Source organism: Myripristis murdjan, chromosome 19 (assembly GCF_902150065.1).
Source record: "Myripristis murdjan chromosome 19, fMyrMur1.1, whole genome shotgun sequence".
Lineage (NCBI taxonomy): Eukaryota > Metazoa > Chordata > Actinopteri > Holocentriformes > Holocentridae > Myripristis > Myripristis murdjan.
This window is the reverse complement of record NC_043998.1, coordinates 4,192,754-4,216,132: the sequence shown is the minus strand read 5'-3', so window position 1 is coordinate 4,216,132 and position 23,379 is coordinate 4,192,754. Positions and strand designations below refer to the sequence as shown.

General features: G+C 43.1%; 1 protein-coding gene across 2 annotated transcripts in view; it reads right to left on the bottom strand.

The window, feature by feature from the left end:
• ttyh2 (tweety family member 2) overlaps positions 1-22,852 on the bottom strand; it is a 60,526-nt gene extending 37,674 nt beyond the window's left edge. For both annotated transcript variants that reach the window (XM_030078549.1, XM_030078550.1), the window contains exons 1-2: positions 22,412-22,852; positions 6,550-6,722 (exon numbers count right to left, since the gene is read on the bottom strand). In XM_030078549.1, the coding sequence (XP_029934409.1) occupies positions 6,550-6,722; positions 22,412-22,540 (302 nt within the window). In that variant the 5' untranslated portion in view covers positions 22,541-22,852. The remainder of the gene's footprint in view (positions 1-6,549; positions 6,723-22,411) is intronic.
• Between the last annotated feature and the right edge of the window lie 527 nt (positions 22,853-23,379).

The following is a 23,379-nucleotide window of genomic DNA, read 5'->3' as shown; positions in this document are numbered from 1 at the left end:
CACACTCTTCTGCAGTCTCTGTGAGCCTCTGCAAGCATTACTCTTCCCTTGAGTGCTGTTGCTCTGTGCTGCCATATGATGGGATCTGAAGTCGGCTAAAACACAACATCTCCAACCAAACAATTTGTACAATAACTGTATTTATGCTGCAGTGCAGTTTGGCACAAAATACTCTTAAGGGCAACGGGAAAGCATGGCCTGACTGAGGTAGAGTGACACACCAGAGCCGATGTTTGTCACTGAACTTCACAGATCACACAGGTTAAAAAAAAAAAAAAAGAAAAGAAAAGAAAAAACTCAAATTGACAAGATTACCAGCTGGATGGAGGAAAATATATTTATATTTAGCAGATATAAAGTTGTGTGATCAATTATTAGGCCAATAGATCAGTATTTCATGAGCTTACTAGTGACTTCAGTTCTACTGGGTTTTGGGTGCCTTTTCTCTTAGGCAGTGCTGTACATGAGGGCAACCTCTGATTTTCAAGTACAAATAAAGGCACAATGAATGAATGTGCACATGAAGCCAGGTGGTTGTTCTATCCTCACTACAACACAGTAGCATTTTCAGCCTAACGTTCACGCTGAAGTGCCCTAAAATGCTTTAAATCCCCTTAATTCCCACTAAAGTCACCTGATCTACACATGGATGTGTAGATCCAGGGTTTAAATGCACAGCAGCTACACAGTATTGATGTTTTATTGGGCCTGTAGAATAGTAAGAGGAAACGAGTAAGTAAGGCTATTTCCTCACTAAGCTGAGTAAATGATGATGTCAGCGTTTTCCCCGTCCACACTATAAAACCAGGCACCAAAATTGTGCACTTTTTAGAACATTTCCGAAAAGCCCTATTTTTTCAGGTGGAGAAAAATGGCCCAAAACAGAAAAAACAACAACAAATGTTTTCAGATTTACCTGGCTCAACGTGAACATGGCCTTACTTAATCGCATCTATCCTGCTGCTGCCCTACAGCCAGATAAAACATCATTACAGTGCAGCTGCTGTGAATTTAAACCCCTAATCTCTTAATCGCTGCACCCATCCGCGGTTCAGGCCAAGAAACCACCAAGTTGCGATGTCTCATCTTAAAACCAGTGCCAGATACGGGCCAGGGGCAGGTCGGGTCAGCACCGAGGGGAAGGTGAGGAGGAGATAATTAAAGCTTTGGGCAGTCTCCTTAACCTCTTGGCTCCAGTGGACTCCTCCTGATGTTCTGGATAAGTGGTACAACCAGAAGAAAGAGACTTAAAACATCAGTGGTGAATGATGCTCCCTGCAAGATTTGTTTGGAATCGCTGCAGCCTGGCAGCGCTTCGGTGTTTCTGCAACATTGTGGTGGTGTGTGCTGAGCCCGGGCTAGTCTGCACGTGGTGCAGAACAACAACAGGGGCTATTTTCCTAATTAGTACAACAGGGGGAGAGTCTCATTAAGTGGACCCCCTGCAGGTAAACCTCCCACACTGCAGTTTTTAAATGCATCCCTAAGGGAGAGATAGGGAGGAGGAGGAGATGCGTGGAAGACAGGGAGTAGAAAAAATGAAATTATCAATATGGAGACAGAAAGAGGAAGGGAGGGAGGGAGAGACGGGAAATGACAGATACAGACAGACCAAAAGAAACAGACTGACAGTGATCTAAGCAGACACGCACACAGGCAGACAGGTAGACAGATGGTTTACAACACATAACATGACTCAAAGGCAGAAGGGAAGATGAAGGGACAAACAGAGCAAAGGCAGACAAACAACACTAAAACACAAAAAGGGAAGATTTGGCTTGCCTCGAGTTTCCACAGTTAATCATAATCTACTGATGATGAGTACAAATCTCATCAGTTGGATGTTTTTTTTTTTTTTTTTTATTCACACCAACAAACACTCCCTGGGAAAGAAAATATATCAGAGGAGTTGCTCGCCTTTCATCTCAGTGTGTTTAAACAGATTCCCTAATGCCACAGAAACAGTGAGAGACCAGGAACCTAAATGTACTGGATAAAAGTAGCCGTGAGAAACATGGATCTCCTTTGAACCACCCAGAAATATTTTAAAAGCATATCCTAATTAATACAAGGAAACTAAAAGGACAGAGAAGCACAGAGACGTCGAACGAGGGAGGAAGTTGCTCTTCCTCCCTCTCTCTCTCTATCTATCTGTGCTCCTGTCCTTCCAGCTCCCATCGTGGCACTTCTTAAAATATCTACGGTCTAATTCAAAGGGAGAGAATAGCATAGATTTGGCTAGGCACATTCCAAGCAAAAGTCCAAACTGTCACATCGACAAATGACAATGTGGAAAACAAAATATGGGAATTCAGGAGAGGGACCAGTGTTTCAGCCCACAGCAGAAAACAGCCCTTCACTTGTCTGAGACACTGTATTGATATTTGTATTGATATTTTGCTCCAGAATAGCAACAGTAAGTATACTGAGATGACAAACATGAGACAGATTATTTTTGTATTCTATTATGCCCTCCTGAAAATTTTGCCAAGGCTACCCCCACAAAAAAAATCCCTTTCCTAGCTCGATTCTGAATTTTTCATGTGCAGGTCTCCGTCTGCGGTGCTACACGACTGCAAAATAACCACACAAAAAAAAAAAAAAAAAAAAAAAAAAATCACTTGAAACACGAGATATCATCAACATATTGATGCAGTTGACAGTTGCTAAACAAGATGCACCCAAAAAGCAAATGAGATATATAAAAGCACCGCTGGAAAGCTTTAATTGCCGATAGATACTCTGTGGAAAGCATTTCAGTGGAGCGGATCATCATACGTCTCTCTCTTTCTCACTTTTTCTCTCTGTATCACTCTTGCCACTTCCTAACACAGAGTGGATGGTAAACAAGTATAAATGAACAACGTCAATGTCTTGGAAAACCTAGTAACTTCTGAAAAAGAAGTCTTTTCATTAATTGAGAAAAACGTAAATGAAAAATAAGAAATACTGTGGCGAAAAAAAAAGTCGGGGTGAATCTTTTCCAGAATACCTGTAAAAGGTGTTAAGGATAATCAGCGAGTAGGTGTGTGTTAAACAGCTTTAAGGCACGACGTGGAGTCAAAGAACCACGTGTCGTGAAGCTGACAGTGGTTCGCCTCGATATGATATGTTTCCCTTGCTGAATGTAGTTCGCCTCCAGTTATGAAGCTTACTATTGTCATGACAAGGAATGATTCCAGTCTCTTTGACAACCGAGCCGGTGAGTCACAGTGTAAAACACAGCAAGGGTGAGGTGAGCGGAGGTTAAGGCTCCATCGCCGTAGCTCATTACCAAGTATTAAAACTGCATTGCATCCTTCAAAGTTTTTGTATTCTCCAAATAGATTGAAGAAATGTGAAAATCAGCCGCTGGTGTGTCTTCCGTCCCAGCGGTTCGTTTATAAAGGCGATAACTCAGCTGTGCTTGCCGCAGTTGATAATGAGTAACCTTCAGCAGCCATGCTTTTTAATGGCTACAAGTTGAATTCAGAGCGGCGATTAAACTTGAGCCAAACTACGCGTGCGATACACCTACTGGCCAATCAGAAAGCTGTATTCACCCAGACCGTGGTAGAAGTCAAATCTGTCCACATCCAATGATGCCGCAGCCTTAAATGGCAGGCAAAAATTGCAGTGGAGAGCGTGATTTAGCATTTGTGTTCAAGATGAAAAGACAGCAACATGGTGCACAAAATAAAGTCAGGCAAAAGCAGCAGAAAATCGGTCATTTACAGCTGAGCAAAATGAGACTGCTAATGCGGTGTATGAAGGGCAAGCCTGCAACCACAGCTGAGTGACATCTGCTCTGGCATCACCAAAGCTAATTTAAATGGACATCACAACATATCAGCTATCAAACACAATTAGAGCGGAGGATGGCAAGACTTAAGGCAAAACAAGGAGGGAAAATGACATACAGTCATGGGAAGAAGAGGAGAAGGAAGAGAACTGAACGAGGCAAGAGAGTGGCAGAGATATGAGGGGGGAAAGATAAAGGAAGCACTGGGAGAGGTGAGGATGGGAAGTGGGAAAAAGGGGCTGGATCAGTCAGATATGAAAGTAGACAGTTTCCTCAACAAAGTCAGGTGTCAAATCCGCTGGGTCATCCGTGTCCACCCTTCGGCGAACTCAGCAGATTGGCTCAAAGCTGGGAATCAAACGAAGGCGAGTTGATTTCCCTGAAGATTTTTTCAATCCCATGTCATTCATCTCCCGATATTAAGTCTTTCAACTTATCAAGTCTGGCCTCATAAGCCCTTTAAATCAACTCCGGACCAAACGGGCTGCTGTAATGGGATTAGTATTGAGCGCTACTACAGTTTCAAAAGCAAAGGGGGCACCATCTATTGGGATATTTACACATGACACATTTCTACAGCATCTGATTTCCACAAAGTCATCCTAGGTGCCAGCTGTGCAGGGTCCAAGACACAGGATTTGGGCTAAATAACATGCCAAAGGTTTCCAAATACAGCAGAAAAGGCACAGTCTACAAAAAACTAGCATCATATTGCAGTAACCTGGAAATGTCATTGTCAGGACAAATGGCTGTATTGCTGCATCTTATTCTATTTGGGGGTAGACGCTTAGAGGTCTTGCAGAGAGGTGAGGTGTGTGTGTAAAATTGCAGTGTGAGACACCGACTATCAGCGCAAAACGGAGCTGGGATGTCAACAAATGTGGCTATTTGAGCACATTCATCATACAGCTATCATTTCAGCGTGGAATAATACTGAATCATACGTGGCTCACCTTGGCACATACTGAACCACATACTGCAAAATGTTAATGGCAGCCACTTAAAATACCAAGGCAAGAATATCCATGTTTAGTAAATTAAGCATGTTCCATTTTATATTGTGTTGGCATTGAGCAAAACATACTGTACACGGCTTTTTTTTTCTTTTTTTAGCATTTTTAAGTGAACTTTTTTCTCAGTTCAATTTTGCAGCATACACTCTTACTATTAGAAGGGCTGACACTATTGAGTCGTTCTACATTTTAGGAAACCAAGTTTAAATTATTTAATATAATGTAACGATGACTGGTTAACTTGCTGGGAACATGAGCCATTAGCGAGCAGAGTGGAAACCATCGAGTAAAAGCGTCGAACATCACGCCGAGTCATGTACGATTACGTTGCAGCTGTTTGGTTTCAAGTCGAGCGCGACTGTGATTCACACGGAACGAGACACAGCGAGCGTTCATCATTGTGCCTTCAACAGCCGGCATTCAGCTTTGAAGTGAAGTTGTTAAATAATGACTCTGTTTTCTCCTCTTTTTTCTTCAAAGCCCCGCTCGATAAGGCATTTTCTTGAAAAGTATTTCGTATTTTTGGGCCTTTCCAGTTTATTAGATTATACGGAGTCGGCGGGTGCATGAAAACATCAGAGGAAAGGGGATGAGATGCATTGTTAAGTCACAGGCTGAGTTTGAACGCACAATGTAGATGTCCACAATACAAAATGCATGCCTTAGCTGAGCCGCAAGGATTTTTTTTCCCTTTAAACTGTGATCACGCCACTGCCTTTCCATCCAACAATGAACCTTGTCTAAATAAAGAGAGAGAAGTATGGTAATGCCTGAGCCTGGAGTCTGGGCTAATTCAATAATAACTACCGGCTGCTGAAGATGACTGTCACAGGATTGGGGGAAACAAGTACCCACTCCTATCGCTAACAGATTCAATTAGCCACTTTGTCAGAACAGCACATCTCATTGACTGCATCAGTAGGTACTATCGGATGATGTAAGTGCTCACTGTGTTGCATTGGTCCCAGAGGGTTGGTAATTGTATGGCATATACTGTAACCGAATCTTTGTTTCCTCGATCTAAAGGGATGTTTTGGAAAAAAAAAAAAAAAAAAAAAAAAAAGTCCAGACTGAGGTTCGAGGACAACTCTATCAGCGGATTTCACTCTTTTGGACATTATCTGTATGGTTTCAAGTTTGATATAAAGCAAAAATGAAGCAGGGGTATAATGCTATCAAAGAAATACTATCTTCTGCATCAGTCACATCAATGGGAGAAAGGGATTTCCAAGGGAAGAACAAAGACCGATCTTATCAAGAGGGAAACGAAAAAAAGACCACAAGGAGGACCGTCTGCGCTCTTTGCTATTTGTGTACTCAAACCACAACTCTGTGGAGAATTGAAACCACAACTGGGGTTAGGACATTTCGAGAGAGAAATGGACTAACAGGCACAACAACCAGAAAGAGAGAGAGACCCAGAACATTTAAAGAATACAAAAGGGAGAACAGAGGCAGGCTGACAAAGAGACACACAGAGTTAATAGACAAACAGGCAGTTGAACAGACATATGGGCAAACATGCTGAGAGTCTCTGCACTATAATCAACTAATGAGTTATGGGTCTCCGGCGGGAATGAATCAAGAGAGAGAGAATACAGACACAGACAGATTGAAAGTCTGTGCAGCGAAAACAGCATGTCAGTCAGAGCTGCCTTTTAGGAGTGCAGAACGATGGCGTGCCTGCCAGCCAGACAGAGTGAGCTCGCCCTGTAAACACCACAGCTCCCCCCCCCCATGCCGCCGCTCTCTCACCAGCTGATGAGGCCGGCGGTGACCGCGGACCAGGTGATGCAGCAGGAGTTCGGCCTCTTGCTCTCCTCCTCTTCGTCTTTGCGGCAGCAGCACAGGCAGCTCAGGTAGATGGCCAGGCAGAGCAGGTTGAGGCCGAGCCCTGCAGCCGCCACGCAGCCCAGGAATATCAGAGACTAAAGAGAGAGAGAGACGAGAAGACACAAGATCATATTTCATATGCATGCATAATACATGAGGTGGTGTTAAACCTCATAATACTCTCCACATTTTTTGTCAATGAAATATTATCCTGACCAAGAAATATTGATAAAAGAGTCCCATGAACTGCAAGGGTAAACAAATTAATTCAGCAACAAACCTGTACTACAGTCCAGCTTTTTCTTTCTTTCCTCTGTTTACAACTATGTCCTTTTCTGCTTTTCTGTTACGTTACAGCAAAATATGTTTTATTGGATCTTGCTGTAATCAGTTTTCCGTCTTTCTTTACTTTTTTTCTTTACTTTTTTTATTATTTTTTTTTTTATTTTACGGGATGGACAGGTGTTGCAAGATACTTGCATGGGATAGCTGTTTTCAATTTGTCTGTGTTCATTGCATCAGTCTCTATCAATGAAACCATAAATAAGTAAATAAAATTTTGCACATTTGAATGAACAGACCAAGTTTTTTGAAGACTGGTCAACTGAAGTGCATATTATAGTCAAACGTAATGTAAACATAATGTAAAATGCAGTTGTAAACAATGTGACTGTGCTTACATTGAAGTTTTTTTGTTTTTTTTTTTAACTTCGGCATTGATGTACGCGCTGTTGAATCCAACACACATATCCCTCTCTGACCAACCAATCACAGCACGGGACCACGCATAGACTTGACGCAAAGTTGAGATTCTTGAGCAGGCACGCAGCACCTACACGGAGACCCCTTTCAACCCCAAATAGCAACAATTTACATGTAGAGAAGCTATTTTATAAACATATAAAATGTTTATTACCCACTATTTGATAAGAACCAGTTCCCCGTGGTTTAACATACACTATGTTGAATGTGATTACCTTTATCCAAAGAAAGAAAAACAACCTTTTAGTATTAAAAACTTGTTGGTGCTTTCTATTATGTGGCCTGCAGATTCATAAATATTAATATGGAAACCCAACTCAGTATGGTTGATGAAGCCACGGTTTAATTCCGGAGCTATTTTATGTAGGCAGCATATGTATTCATTCAGTGCAGTGAGTGATTTTTTTTTTTTTTTTTTTTTTTTTTTTTAGCTGTCTCCCTTCTCCCACCTCCCTATGGAAACAAACTGAGTCATACTGCAAGTCTCATGGGAAGAGCGAATTTTCCACAGGAACAGTAGTTTCTGGCCGTTCAAAAACAGCACATTATTTTTGTATCATCTTCATGTAAATTTTACCAGGCTCCTACAGAAAGCTGCAAGTCTTTGACGTGGATCATTTAAAAGCACTCACTTTAAAGCCGCCATGAGTTCTCGTTTTCGAGATAATGCCGGTTGCCAGCGATATCTCAGACACAGTGTATGATAAGGTGCTAAATGGAGCACTGGACCGAACAATTTTTCAAAGGCACATTTTAGCGTCTTGACCACTTAACAGGTAAGTTGGCTTCCAAAACCACCGTGTGCTCCTTTAATTCATTAGTCTTCCATTCTAAACAATGTCAAAACCTGATATGGTGAAACGTATCACATGAAAATGCAACAAAATCTCTATCATAATGTTAGGATAGGCATTTTGTGATACCAAACTCATTGGATTTGAAGTACCTTGACTGTAACTTTGATTAGTGCGGTAATGTGACACAGAAAACAGAGAGCGCAGTGTGTCCAGGTGGCCCATAGGAGTGTCTTAACCAGCCCCAGAAGATGGCAAAACAAGGCCAGCTACATTGTGCGAGCATCTTTTTCTCCCTCCCATTTGTCCCTTGTCTCCAGCTGGAGAGCAGACACCTCCTCATCTCTCTCTCTCTCTCTCTCCCGCTTTATCTCGCTTCCCCTCCCCTCTCTCTCTGTCTCTCACTTATTACTTCTTTACCCCATCCCACCTCCTGTGAAAGGCAAAGTGTCGTGACAAAAATAGCAAACCAAGACAGACCTGACCATCTCAAAAAAAAATTCTGCATTCATGTGTGAGCAGATGGGTTTATTCAAGCTCTTTTTTTTTTCTCTCTTTCTCTTCCTTTTTAGTTTGCCTGAAATCTTTTTGGTGCACCGCCATCTGTTCCCATGCTGTGATGTCACCTGTCCCATAAGTATAGTACTGGGATTAAAATCCAAAAATGGAAGAATCTGGCAGATCATGTCAATGGTAAAAGAAAACAGGTAAGCTGGTGATTCAAAATCCTCAAAACATAATTTTACATCGTCTCGCTCTCCTGTCAGATTTGCAAAACAAAACCACCAAATGTTGTGAGAAAAAGAGAGGCCAGCACAAAACATGCATCACATACTACAGAGTTCAATATCGTATTGTTACATGAGGCATTCACCAGTACTTGGCTGGTGATCATACCTCCTCACTCCCTTTATGCACCGTGATTCTTTGCTTTCATTGTTTGCTCCCTTCCCCCCAAAACTCCCCATATCTGCAACATCCCTCCCGTCTTCACCCTCCCCTCTCCGGCTCCATCTGTTTGGGGTGCAGTGCCTCATCTTGTCCCATTTCACGGCTACATGCTTTTCGCGTAGAGGGCCACACATGGGCCTCATCTGGTGAAATCAATATACAGGAAAGGGAAAATAAATAAATAAATAAATAAAAATGAACACTGAAGAGGGTGTCAAGAAGGAGGGTCAATCGCAGGAATGACAGAAGACAGAGCGGTGAGCCCCCAGCCACTGACCAATCAACTTCAACGTATTCTCCAGTGTCCTGTAAAATGGGTCAAAGAAGGGCGAAAAAGAGTGGCCACTTAGGACTGGCTTTTTGCGACTGTGTGTGTGCGCATGCAGACAGATGGATGACTGTGTGCACCAAGGTGATGAATGAGAGAGAGAGAGAGAGCGAGAGAGAGGAAAGAGACACATGAACTCAACAATAAGCTGAGAATCACGTTTAGGCGGAGTTGTGGCGCACAACAGGAAATTGTCCATGTCAGACTTGTTCACACCTACAGGAAATACTCCCTATGGTTTAGGCGAGGGGTGGCTCCTGGGACTTTGGGGACACTGCACTGAATATTTTGGCAGTATCAGTTTTCGGTGTTGCACTTTGTAGATATGTCGCTTATGAGTTATTGATACGGGAAGTTTGCATCTGGGAACATATTTCCTGCTTTCCCAAAATGCGCCAGGGCGGAGCGCGCAAAAGGCAGGACCCACGCTCACTCGCTCGCCGTGCCTGCTCCTGTTCAGCCCCACGTTTTGCACTGTTAGTGCTCGGGAGGGTAAAGTGCAGAACAACTGATGCAGACATTTGTGTCCGGACATACAGCTCCTCCGAATTACGTCGGTATAACTTGGCGGTGTCAAGTGTGTCAAAGGGGCTAGAGACAGAGAGAGAGAGAGAGAGAGAGAGAGAGAGAGAGAGAGAGAGAGAGAGAGAGAGAGAGAGAGAGAGAGAGAGAGAGAGTTAGGGTGGGTGAGAGCTCACTGGAGCGAAGGGGGTCTACAGTGTAATTGAGGTGAACACATTAAATGAGATGGATATGAGAGAGTGTGTGCGTGTGAATGTATGGTGTGTGTATGTGCATGCATGTGTGTGTGTGTGCGTGTGTGTGTGTGTGTAGTGGGGGTGGGGCAGCCGGAAGAGGTGGGTGGGGGGAAGGGTGGGAGACACTATGAGCCTCATTTTGTTGTGTGGAGGAGAGGGGGATACCCCTCCTGTGCACACACACGCACGCACGCACGCACACACACACACACACACACACACACACACACACATACACACACGGAGGCCTGCCAACAGCTCTCATCGCTATGGTAACGTGCAGGTTAGTTGGTGCCCTTGCAGCAGGGAGGGAGGATGAGTGAAAAGGGGAATTATCACAGCCTATTTGAATTAAGCAGCATGTGACAGGCCTGCTTAAATTACCTCTGCCTATGTCTTGTGATTCCTCTGCAGCCAGGCTATACAGGAGGAGGCAGGGAACGCAGTGAAAGGGGGAAGAAAATGGTATGTAGTGATGTTGAGGGACTGAGGGACCTTGTTCAGGCTCCTTAACTCTTAGATGGACCCAAGAAGGAATAAACTAAACATATTGCTGCTGACAAGTGAAAACTACTGCACAAACTTGGCAAAAATTAACTCATTTTGTCTTAAATGGAAGTTTTACATTGTCCTTCTGTCCTAAGCTAGGTTTAATGACTTTTGTGCTTCTAAAACGCCTCCAATGGCCATTATACAAATTAAAAAAACAAACCGCGCTCAAGAGGACAGTCAAATTACCTATTTTTTTCAGCCCTTAAAAGGTCACTTTTTTAAAAAGACAAGGTTTTCACTTGACAGCAGCTGTGTTAGAGGAGCATTGATTCAGAGGCTGCTTTTAAAGCACTTATGGTCACAACAGCGCTCTCCACTTTCATTTAGCCTCTCACTCCCTCGCTCGCTCCTGTCCTCTCTTCTCAGGAGTCAGGTGCAAATATAATGACTTTTGAATTATGTAGCACCCATTCAGTGGAAGGACACACACAAATACACATGCACATAAAAAACCTATACACACACACAGACACACACGCACTCCTGCATTCTGAAGCCCAAGTATTCTAACCTTCCATTAAGTTTAAAAACACCATTTATCTTGGAGTCTATACACATTCACTCTATTGTGGAATCAAATTGGCAGCTCTGACCACTTAAAGGCCTACCTAAATTAAGTCTAAGTCGTTTCCCATAAAAGCAGGCTCAATATGTTAACACCCTCCTCCTTGCTTACTCATTCTAACTCCGAGGCCCACTCCACTGTCTCCTCTGTTTTGTCTCTCCTCTCTCGTCCCTAGACAGAGGGTGGGGTGAGCTGGAAGAGGCTGGAGGCAACGACAGAGGAGAGGAAGGAAGGAAGATCTAGCTGAGCGGAAAGGCAATCCCTGTGGAGGATGGGGAGGGGGGGGTTCAGAGAGAGAGAGAGGAGAGACAAAGAAGAAAAAAGAGAGAGAGTGACACTGGGAGACAGTGGCAGAGATACTAGGTAATGAAAACAGTGAAGCAGCAGGGTGCAGAAGGGAAGGAGTGAAGACGGGAGGAAAGAGAGAGAAAAGAGGGATGGAGGAGGGGGAAGATTGGCTGAATGAAAAATGTGCATGGTTGTGTGTGTATGTGTGTGTGCAAGCGCATGCGTATACACGTGCAGGATACGGGAGGACAAAGAGAGCTACCTCATCCACACAACTACCTCAGACAGACAAAACCTCCTCATTACTCAGTGCACGGTCCAATTTCTCTCCCATTTACCAGCCCACTGTAAATGGCTTAGCCCTGAGGCTGGAACAATGCATAACGCTGCGATTTCAAAACAGTGAGCAAATTTGAGAAGTCTGACGCGGAACAAAAAATGAACACATACATGCTTGACAAGACAAATCGCATAAGCCCAGCCCCGAAGGATGACTAATGGCCTAATTCAAGTGTTGACACACAATACAAGTGAGCTGAAGACACTAACTGATGTGATATCTTCAGCAGCATTTATGGCGGTAAATCATCGCCATAACAGCCCTACTGATCTATTGCTATATTGCTTTCTCAGACAGGCATGCACCAACACACACACACACACACATTTCTAGGTAGAATTTGTAATACTGTGTTACAAAAGCAATCTTTAATAAACTCCTCAAAAATCTGCATCTGAACAGAGAATAACACAAAACTGTGTAGGGATCATTAAGGAATGTATAACAAGCCCACACACAAAGATGCCCAGAGCAAGTCTCTCTCTCTCTCTCTCACACACACACACACACACACATACACACACACACCAGAATCCAAGGAGCTATGGGACAAAAGGAGCAGCATTATGAAGAGGTAACAGCCTGGAGAAGAAATGACCCAGAAAGCATCAGGGGAGTCATTTACAATCCCCGAGGTCCCTGAGCATCCCATCAGAGGTAAAATGAAAGCCAATGGGAAAATGAAAGCACAGATGTGACAGTGAGACAAACACTCAGCGATGCTGTAATGGCCTATAACATTTAACGATGCATTTTGGACAACTGGTCATAACAGTGTAGCAGCATGTTTTTAAATGACCGTCTGTTCTTCTATGGGGCAATATGATTTTAATGGCAAGTATGAAACAAGCACTGAAAAGTAAAGCAGTGAAAAGTTACTGGGAGGCCAAAAATCAATAGCAAATTCAGATTCTGTGCAATCCCACAGTGCAATTTTGAGATGATGTTTCATACTTCTTTCTGAATATAGGATGAGGATTGTGAGAGTTAAGTTTGAGAGCTAAGATGTGAAGGGTTCACTGTTAAAGTTTTACTCAGTTTTTACTCAAATCCATATGCAACAGAGAGACAGTCTCCAGGCAAGGATCTTCCAAATGCTGTAAACTGTGGAGAGGTCTGACAATGCCCAGGTTTAGAGGTGTTTCACCCTGAATAACCAACTTGAATTTATCTCTTTATGACCACTCCAACATCGAAAAAAGTGATTTTAAATAGGTCACTCTGCATTATTAAATAAACCGCATAGAACGTGAACTAGAACAGAAAAGATGGAGGGTACAATATCTACGTCAGGACAGATGCATACTCACAACAATCTAAGTAGTATGTGCTTCCTGGCTTACGCTGATGCACCAAGTCGTGCCTGTTCAAATCAAATTTTAAAACGCCAGTAGTGGCCATAATTAATATATAGAGCTGAAAAACACATCCATCTGTTCAAGTGCGTCTGTTAAGCAGACGTGAGTCTTGTAGCAAAAGAATTCCATAAGCTTGGAGTGCTACTAAATGCACGCTAAGCGATATGAACGGTCTTCCACAAGCGTGGCTGCTCCACAGCAGGTGGTGAACAGCTGCGCGTAGGTGGAGAGGGTCCCTAGGCACTGTGTGTGTGAATGTACGGTATGTGTGTGTATGTGTGTGTGTGTGTCTGTGTGTGTGCGTGTTGAATGGACAAGGACATCCTCTCAATGTGACATCAGTTAAAAGGTTGTCAGGTCAGTTCACAAGAGTAGAAAACATGGAAGGTTAAGTATATTTAAAAGTCACTGGCTGGTGGCCTTCAGGATCATATTCTTAGTATTGGTTATCAATAAAAGCACTGTTGACTTTACACATTACAAGAATCTTAACTTGTCTCTCTTTTCTTTAGGAGGAAACAAAAAAAGACATACAAATTTCTTGAGGAAGTCCAAGAAAAGGGGCCATGTGACAAATGTTCCCTTTGACATTGCCCTCATACAGTTTTCATACATTTAACACACAGCGTATTACATCATTCAGTATGTGTGCAAGTGGAGGCTGCCGAGTGCCTTGAGAAGTGCTCTGGGAGCTGCATAAGCATCACATGGCATCACAGTAAGGCAACGCCCCCTCGCAAAAGGCCAATGGAGCAGTCCAACTCAACGTCTTCCTCCATGTTTCTGTCTGTTCCACTGCAAGACTTAAGGGGGATGGCCCAGAGGCCAGGGGTCTTTCCGGAAGAGTGCACTCGGCTGGGCCCGCTCGCAGTCGCAGCTGGGACGCCATTAAGTCCCGGCAGAGCGGCCCATGGGTTATGGATGAGATGAGGAGAAAAAGGGGAAAGAAGGTTCAGCCTTGCTAAAGGCTTCCTCAAATCTGACATGCTCCTGTGCCCCGCTGCGTTCAACACTTCGCCATGACAAACAGGTCTCTGGAGCTTTGTGAGATGTGGCACGTGTGGTTGCGCATGGAGATAAAGCCCCTACTTATTACTTAAGAATATTTTTCAGCTGGGAAACAGGAAACAGAAAGCCTGTTTCCTGTTTGCTTTGAAGGTCCTGAGTGGATCGAAATGAAGATCCTCCATACTCAACCTCTTCCGAGAGCATTTTTGACAGGGCTTTGAGTCTCTTTTATTTGATATTATTATTTTTTTTTTTCATAATTTGCCTTGACTTGTCTTTTAACTGTCATTACTGTGGCCATGTTTACCCGAACATCTGTGGAGTGCAGCAAAGCGTATTATCTACCCATTTCCTTGACACCCTTCTTGAACCTAAAACCCAGTTTCTATGACTCCAGCCCCTAAGGGGAAAGAGGGGTCATGATTGCGGTGCTTCACCCACACAACAAAAGAAACCCATCCCCCATAGCACAATGCAGGCCCTCCACAGCATTGTTGTTCCCCTGGAGGGTCGATTGGGCTACAAGAGTCCACTTGTCATCCCAGTTAACACAACAGTGGTAGGTTGGTAACTGATGTTATGTCCACATTAAGGTGGAGACTATTTCTGAAAAGCACCACTTTTCAGAAATAGTCTCCAAGGTGTGTAAGTCTGAAAACGACACAGAAGCTGGTGAAGAGAGAAATTCACTGGATTTAAATACCTGTATTTACTCATTTGCAACTAACCAGTGGTATAAAGTAACCACAACCTTACTGCTTAAAGTAACTTTAGTTGGGAAAAATGCACTCACCTCTCGATAGTCTTGCCTTCAACAATCCAATAGTGAATTATATATGACCTTTTTGAAAACAGGAAACTCACAGAACAGTCAGATACTTCTTGAGACTGCCTGTCCAAAAACTGTTGGAAACTGATTTCCTACACGATTTGTTTAACATTTACTACGACAGGCTATATCTAGCTTTGTTTATTGCCACTGATACAAGAAGCTGCTGCTTTCACTGACCTTACATGGGAGTCGGACGTTACAAAATTTGTCGGACAAATTTCCATCCTGAGATACCATGAGGTTCATGGTGTAAACTCAGGAGAAATTCTTGTTGTCATGAAGAAACCACCCTGAAATGCCATGCTGTCAAACTTCCTAAATGATAATCTGACTTCCTGTGAGCACAGCATGTGAGCAGGGTTCTTGCCTGTTTTTGTTTATAATCAACAGAATGAAAAAGCTTTCTTTTACATAAGAATTCTGAATTTATTTGGCAGAAGTATTCAATTGTGAAACAAATATTCTCCAAAAGCATAACCAAGTTGTTGTTTTTTTTCCTAACCTAGGGATAAACTAATGAAGCCGAACTAGCAGAGGAAGAGAAGACTGTGCAAAAACACTAATGAAGTGTAGTGTGGATGGACAGGCAAAAGGGTGTTTTCAGATTTACCCAGCTTCGTGTGGACATAATACACCTCTTATTCACAACACACCCACACATACTGCACATCTGATATGGCCTGACAAATATTTTTGTAGCACTTCTGATCACTAACCGACATTGTGAAATGAATCACCAAAAAAAAAAAAAAAAGGGAAAAAAAGAAAAGAGCAGTGCCACATCAAACAATGGTAGATTTCCAGCACCGTGGATAGTCATTCAGAGCTGTCGTATCCTATTTCGATGTTGTTACATCAGCGTTAGAGATGAGCATACCGCCCTATGAGAATAGACCTTGGCCATACCATCTAGCCAATCAGGTGAAGCTAATTACTGGCTTCAAGCACTACAGAGACAGATTGGGGTTAATGACCTTCTGCAGGGCCAGAAGGGACACGGTGTGTGTGTATGTGTGTGTGCATGGACACAGATGAGACATAAGTGAGTGGCTGCACAGGAAAGGCATCATAGCTATAACCAAATGTGAGGTAGGCCGAGGTGACTCACCGTTCCAAGAATTAAGTTACGCAAACATTCATGCAAGAACAGGTATCGGCAGATTTCCAGTCCTCTGCATAGATAAGGTCCTGTTTGCTACCACACATCAGTTAATGACCTCAACTGCATAGCAGGACAAAAGAAAAAAAAAATATAGGCTGGTGTGAGGATACAAATGGATGTTTTAGATGACAAAAACAATAAGTATGATCCTGTGCAAAGGACTCTGATGACTGTAAAATAAGTATATGTCACCAGTGAAATACAATCATAATGACGTAAATCACATTACAAGACGTTATCTTTCCCCATCGCTGGAAAATTCCTGTTTGACCCTCATGACTGCAGAAATAAATACTCTTAGTCTCCTGCACACGTGAAGCTCGGAGACCACACCATGTTCATTTCAGATGGTAAACAAGGAGGCCCAACCACCTAGAAAAACAAGATCAGGAATGGAAATAGAGGGATATGGAGGGATGAAGAAATGCTGACAAACAAACATTAAAAAAAAACCCACAAAAGGATGAAATGCAGAGACAGAGAGGAGTTTGGGAAGAAAGACAACAGAGAGGAGAGAGGTCTGGAGGAGGAGACTGTTGGGATGCATTCGGGTGGAACATTGTTCCCATATAAGCAGAGCCACTGAAGCAGAAAGATCGGGTGTGTTAACAGTGCGTGTGTTTGCTTCCATAATTGAATGTCTGTGCCCCTTTCATTTGTCCCATGTCATTCCACACCACGGTGATAGCAGTATGAGTCCTCTTTGACTGATTTCAATAAAAACATGTCTGAGTTGGATGATAAAGTGATTGGTGGTGAACAGGGGGCATGGTTTTTATTTTTATTTCGTTATTTTTTTTTTTTGGCCAGGACAACTGGTATTGCTATTAGATAAGAGAGAGCCTATGTTCACGTACACCAGGGGTTATTCAAAAGTTTTTAGTCCTCTGTAATTACATGAGTGGGAAACACATCTACAGGACAGCCCCCACAAGTCTGTGTTAAATGAGGGGAGACAGTCAAACTGGACTTGTATTTGCATAAAAACACTGGATTTAGTGTCAAATGGGGCTGGGTATCTGCATCCTTTTCCCAGTTTGATTCACTGTCTGATTCACAAGGTCTTCATTCAACTGGACATCGATTTTGACTCAATTTGATCCCATACCGAGTCAATTAGAGATATTTCAGTTACAATACCAAGCCTGCAGCTCACATGTAGCTCTGCTTTCGTCATGGTTTTTAAATCCAGAATGCATCGAGACATCTGCCTTTAGGTTTGAAGGTGCTGGCAACAGAGAGGGCGCTCCTGACATTATGCGTGCATTTGTTCAAAAGTTGTAGTTTGGTCAACTGAGTTTCCGTAGAATAACATTTAACAAAAATCCTCTCATACCTACTGAATAAAGGTATAAGGGATAAAAGTGCAATCTCCTTAAAGAACTGATATAGGATTGCTCAAACTTTTCTAATGTCCAAATGGGTCAAAATAAGCCCATGGTTGTCTACCTGAACAGGATATGGCATCAAAACTCCCAAGCAGGAATAAATCCTGAAGTCACAGCTTCTGTCTTACCGCCTGATAAGTAGGCGAGACTGTTTTTTGAGGCATTGAGCATGGTGTAGTTGACAGATTTCTCCTCAACAACAGTGTTCAACAAATGCCAAGATGTTGCGCTGTTTTCTGGGCTTGACTGAGTCGGCACTGAGGAAACACTGCGAGTAAAAATCTCCCCTCACTGCTGTGTGACATGAGTGATGGCAAAACAAACCAGCCACAGAAACAATATGCCTGCAGACTGTTCACTATATGCACAGTTGTGATAGCAAGTAGGTCGTCACAGCTAATTGTTGGAAGTAATGTCGTGTTAATTAAAAAGGTGGGTAAACCGTGACCTCCAGATGGTGATCACCATGAGGCAAACAACCACAGGAGGGAACAAAAATCAATTATATTTCAGGAAATCATTAGTTTACTTTTAATTAAAAGACCCCATCCTGATACAGCATTCATCAGCTTGATTCATAACTATACCATGAATGTATGTCAAAGATTTGGGTCAGTCTAATGAAATAAATAAACTTGCACTGCTGTTTAAGAAGTAAGTGTAGTGTATTTTGAGACATTTCACCATGGTGCATCATCGTTTCTCAAACTCAGGCCCAAGGATTATTCTAAGCACTGCCTCGGCTACTTATTTGGGAGAGAAATAACCTATTTCTTCCATTTGTTTGAGTATAATTGGTCCCTGATGGTGGCAATTACTTTGCCTGCTGGTGCTCAGAGATAAAAAAGATTGAAATATATTACGCTAAAATAAGATGAGAACATAATGCATTCGACCTAAACTTAGCACAAACATCTAGCTTCATGTGATTTCTGTGACTGGTTAATTTTATCTTCAGTCGTTCCACAAAAATGTATGGGTAGTCTTTTATTACACTAGAACTCCCTGTCACAACATCTTAATCGCACCGCTTTAGTTTAAAGCGTTATACATCCATCCATCCGTCCATCCATCTTCCATTCAGGGGAGCTGGACCCTATCCCAGCATGCATTATATGGAAAACAGTGACACTGCGTATCCATTAAAGGCGAATAATCATTACTTCAAATGCAACGTTCTGTATCACAAAAACACAGAAGGTGTAGTGTGCAGTTTACTGGAGACTTAATTTACACTTTGGTAATGGCCTAAAATTTACCATAAAGCATCAAACTGCACCCCAAAACCAGAGCTGTGACCCTTGTTGCTTGGTTAATACCGGGGCGCCTCAGCTGGACGGCGTGCAAACCATATAAAACAAGCAGACAGCACTTGGCACAAACAGGTATGGGTCACAAAGCAGGAAAGGGACAAATCAGATGGAGCAGGGCCTTCTGACCTACACTGTGATGTGTAGTGTAAACACACACACACACACACACACACACACACAAGCATACATGCACGCAAACACATGAGCATGTAAATTCAAATACACCAAACTTCCTCTGCAAGTCTGAACAGAGGCACACACATACACACACACACACATACACGCAGAAATGTGAGGAAAACTAGGCCCCTGTCCTATTTTTGGGCGAGCTCTTCTACTTTTTTGTTTTTGCCCTCCTTCCATCCTTCCATCCTCGTGGCCTCGGGACAGAGAGACGAGGAGCCAAGAAACACGTTTCACACAGCAGCCAACACCGGCTGAGGAGGACCGCGTGAACGCTGAAGTGATTACCAGATTGCCTCAAGAGCATGTGCGTTCCCAAACCAATCTATCAATATAGGCGACTTACTATAACTCCAGTTCATCATTTTTCTCATGCAAGAAAAAAAAAAATCAGCAGCTCTCCAAGCTAATGCGGCACTACATGAGCTCTTGTAAGAGATGTGAGCGTAAAATAGACTGAGTGAGAGTCGCTTGTCTATTGTCAGATCGAATGAGTGACGAGTCGGTCAGGTGATCTATCTGACTGACATTCCATTACTGACAACAACAGCATCCAACAGAGGCTGGGAAACTGTGAGCCCACCGTGCCTGGGCTCCTGCCATCCCTGCTGCTACACACACACACACACACACACACACACACACACACACACACACACATTCACACACAAAAGGCATACAGATCACGACAAAGAGCAGCACAGCGAAAGATCATGACCCCTTGCATTCCACTGCATTCTATGGGCTGCTGCCAATGGGGCAATTCACAAACATTGTCCCTGCCTTAACCGGGCAATTACAATTCCTCTGACAAGCCAGGCCACGTCTGAGCTGCTCGGTGCCTTCCACAATAGTGGCCAGCTATGAAGATCAATGTCAGCAATTCCACTACAGCGCAGTGGACTCAATACAACACGCCTTAATTAAGGATTTAATTTGACTCCCCTAAAATTAAATCCTTTATCATTTAGCACTGGAAAAAAAATCTCAATTGGATAACATTGTATTGCAGTTAATCCCAGCAGAGTAAAAATGAAAAGGGACTGGAAATAAATTGAGCGCAGATAAAACTGTTAAGTAATACACTGCTGAATTTATAATAGCTTTATGTGATACGTTTTAATCAATACTGTAACATGACACTGTCTTACGAGATCCCATAATACTAGATGGGGCTTATCTTTAGGCCACAAGCTATTTAGCAAATTCCATTAGGCCTAAACTATCAGCATACTTTTAGCAAACATTACTGGCTTATAGCACTGATACTGCCAATAACAGACTGGTACACACCACAGCAATTACACTGACTGGAGTTAATTCAATAACCCTTGATAAATGGGGATAATTCATGCATGTTTTGGCAACTCAGCAAATATGGCCTACACATCCAAGGACAATATATGTGCTGTTTTCTTGTTCTGTCCTCCTGTGGGTGTCTCAGTTACAGACACATTATCACCGCTGCTAATGTGGTCAAAACAGAGGAGGTGATTAAAATTAAACCTGACAGACTACAAGTGATGAGCAATGTAACGGTCTAAATTGCGCTGTATTACCTTGAAATTACGTCATTAGCACTGTTAAACAAAAAAAAAATAAACCTACAAAGTGGGAGCATGAGAGGCTTGGCAAATATTTGAGAGGGAGAAAGAAGGACAGGAAGTGAGAAAGTGGGAAAGATGCATGAGGCAGCTAGAGGATGACAGAAAAAAGAGGGAGGGGGGGTGTGAGTAAGGAAGAGAGCGAGGGAGGAGGAGGAGGAAGAGGAGGAGGAGGAGGAGGAGGTGGGCTGTGGTAACGGGGGTTTCCCACCCTGGACTGCCTGTGGTCAACAGTCATCTCAGGGGGAAGTGCTGAGCTCCTACCCAGGCTCATCATCCTCCCCCTCCCACACCTAATGGCTCCGGCTCGGCTTCCACTATGTCACAGAAAATGGAAACTGGCAGCAAGAGAAAGAATCTGTGCCTTCATCTTCCCTCGTTCCAACACAGCGGACAGCATTTTAATATCAGGGGCCGCGAATTAAATATACATTTGGGCCAGGAACTCCATTCTGAAACAATTTTCTCTGCTAGATATCCTGAAGAGCAGAAGTGCACGCATGCGGGCGGGCTGTTAGTGCAGAGATAAGAGTGGAGTGAGTGTCAATATGCCTCTCACTTCTTGCAAATGAAACTGAATACTGAAATTAAACTCTTCCACATCCTGCTGGACCTCATGTTGGAGGCCATTGTGCTGGGACACTGCGACTTCCAATGGTGTGGGCTACTATGTTTAAAAAGAAATAAACAGAGAAATGCTAAAACATTCATGGAGGTTGATGTGTTCACATGCAGGAATATGACAGCTGATCCTATCCTGTGTGCAACTTCAAGGCTGGGCATGTTCCTGTTGTAGCCAGGTGGGTGTAGGTGGGTGCCTTCACTCACATGAGAGAAAGACAAGTATTGCAACTTACAACAAATAATCTTCACAGTCATCTGCAAGGTTTCTCTTTCTCTTTGTGTTTTTCTCTTTGACATCTTCCCTCTCCAACACAAAGACACACAGACAAAACAATCCTTATCTGTTTACCTGTTTTGGCCATTAATGCTATCCTGGCAAATCTAGGGATAAAGACTACTGAGCCTTTATAAGTGAGTATACCAGCCTAAGTGCAAATTGGAACAACAGCAGCATTTTTTAGGCAAACCCTCAAAAGTCATAAATGCCTAAAACAGCCTCAGTAATACAGGCTCATTTGTGTTTGACTCACTGATCTGTGGAATTGGATGTGGGTCCAATTAAATGAAAGTAAATGTAGAAGTTTTGTCAGCCACTTACAGCTGGCTGCCACTTAAATAGCAGGCATGTGATACGGAAAAGCATTATGGACTACTTTTGTCATCAATAATGCAAAATAGGCAGAAGCTGAGGGCGGTGAGCATGATGGGAGGCATAATATTATGTCTTCCATCATTCATGCGACAGTTGGAGATAAAAAAAAAAAAAAAAAAAAATCAGTGAGGAACTACAGTGTCATTATGAACTCACTATTGAGTAATGACGGTCAAGACCCTGCAGAAATACTATGGTACTCTTTGATGGGTGTGAAGCTATGTGGGATGGCATTTTATCTCCATTACAATAAGTGCTTGATTGCTTTGTGATAAAGCCCTCTGGTCATGCCCCGGTCCCCCTCTGCAGCTCCTCTACTGACCTGCTGGTAGTTCTCTTCTTCAGGTTGGAAGCTGTTGTCAGTGGGCTGAAACCTCAGGTTGATATGGGGGAAATTGTGAAGCCAGTAAGTCCACCAGGGCGCAATGTAATCCACCCGTGCCGAAGACATCCCTGCCCTAAAAAAAAAGTTAGGCTACAGCCTAAATTAGCCTCTTTTTACTAAGCGGACAGTTCAGTCCGCTCCCTGAGATTTTAATCCCGTCTCATATCAAACAAAGGCAAAGGAAAAAGCATGCTCGGTTAAGGAAAGGGCACACTCAGGCGCACATGAGACAAGATATACAAGAAGTCCTGCGGGGACAGGAGTGTTGTAGCAAAGTGAGTAATTCCGTCCGGATTTTCATTAAAAGAGTAATCACACTGCGCCCATGTCTCCGCCAGTAGAGCCACAGCTATCCGACCGCTGGTCCAAGCGCACGCCGCTGACACACGGAGTCGCCAACGGGAGCGCGCAAAAATAGTGGGCATGGGACATGAGTAAATACGGGAGCGCGCACAGACGCTCCTTTGAGTGATCCACAAACACCGATCTGCCAGCATAACTTAGCGCCGTGCGTGGGGTGCGTTGCGTTATTAAATACAATAATGTGTTCACAGTGTTTTCTTCAAAGTCTTTTATTGTAGTGTTTTTAAGACGCGCTGCGTGAAGTTACTGCACCGCCACCTAGTGTGACCGTGAGGCTATCACACAGTGCTCCCATACAACCAAGTGCCATTTAGAGGACCAGTCTGCAAAATTCATTGATATCAGATATTAAAACAATACACCTCCCTAACAGGGGAACTTACTTTTGCAAGGCTTTCTTATAACGATCTGTTTCTTATCTATCCTCAACCACTAATATTTTACTGTTTTTATTGCACGACTTTTTTTTTTTTTTTTTAATTTTCCTGTCTTTATTGTATGCTTTTTCAGGTCATGTATTCCACGTGATATGCTCTTATCTT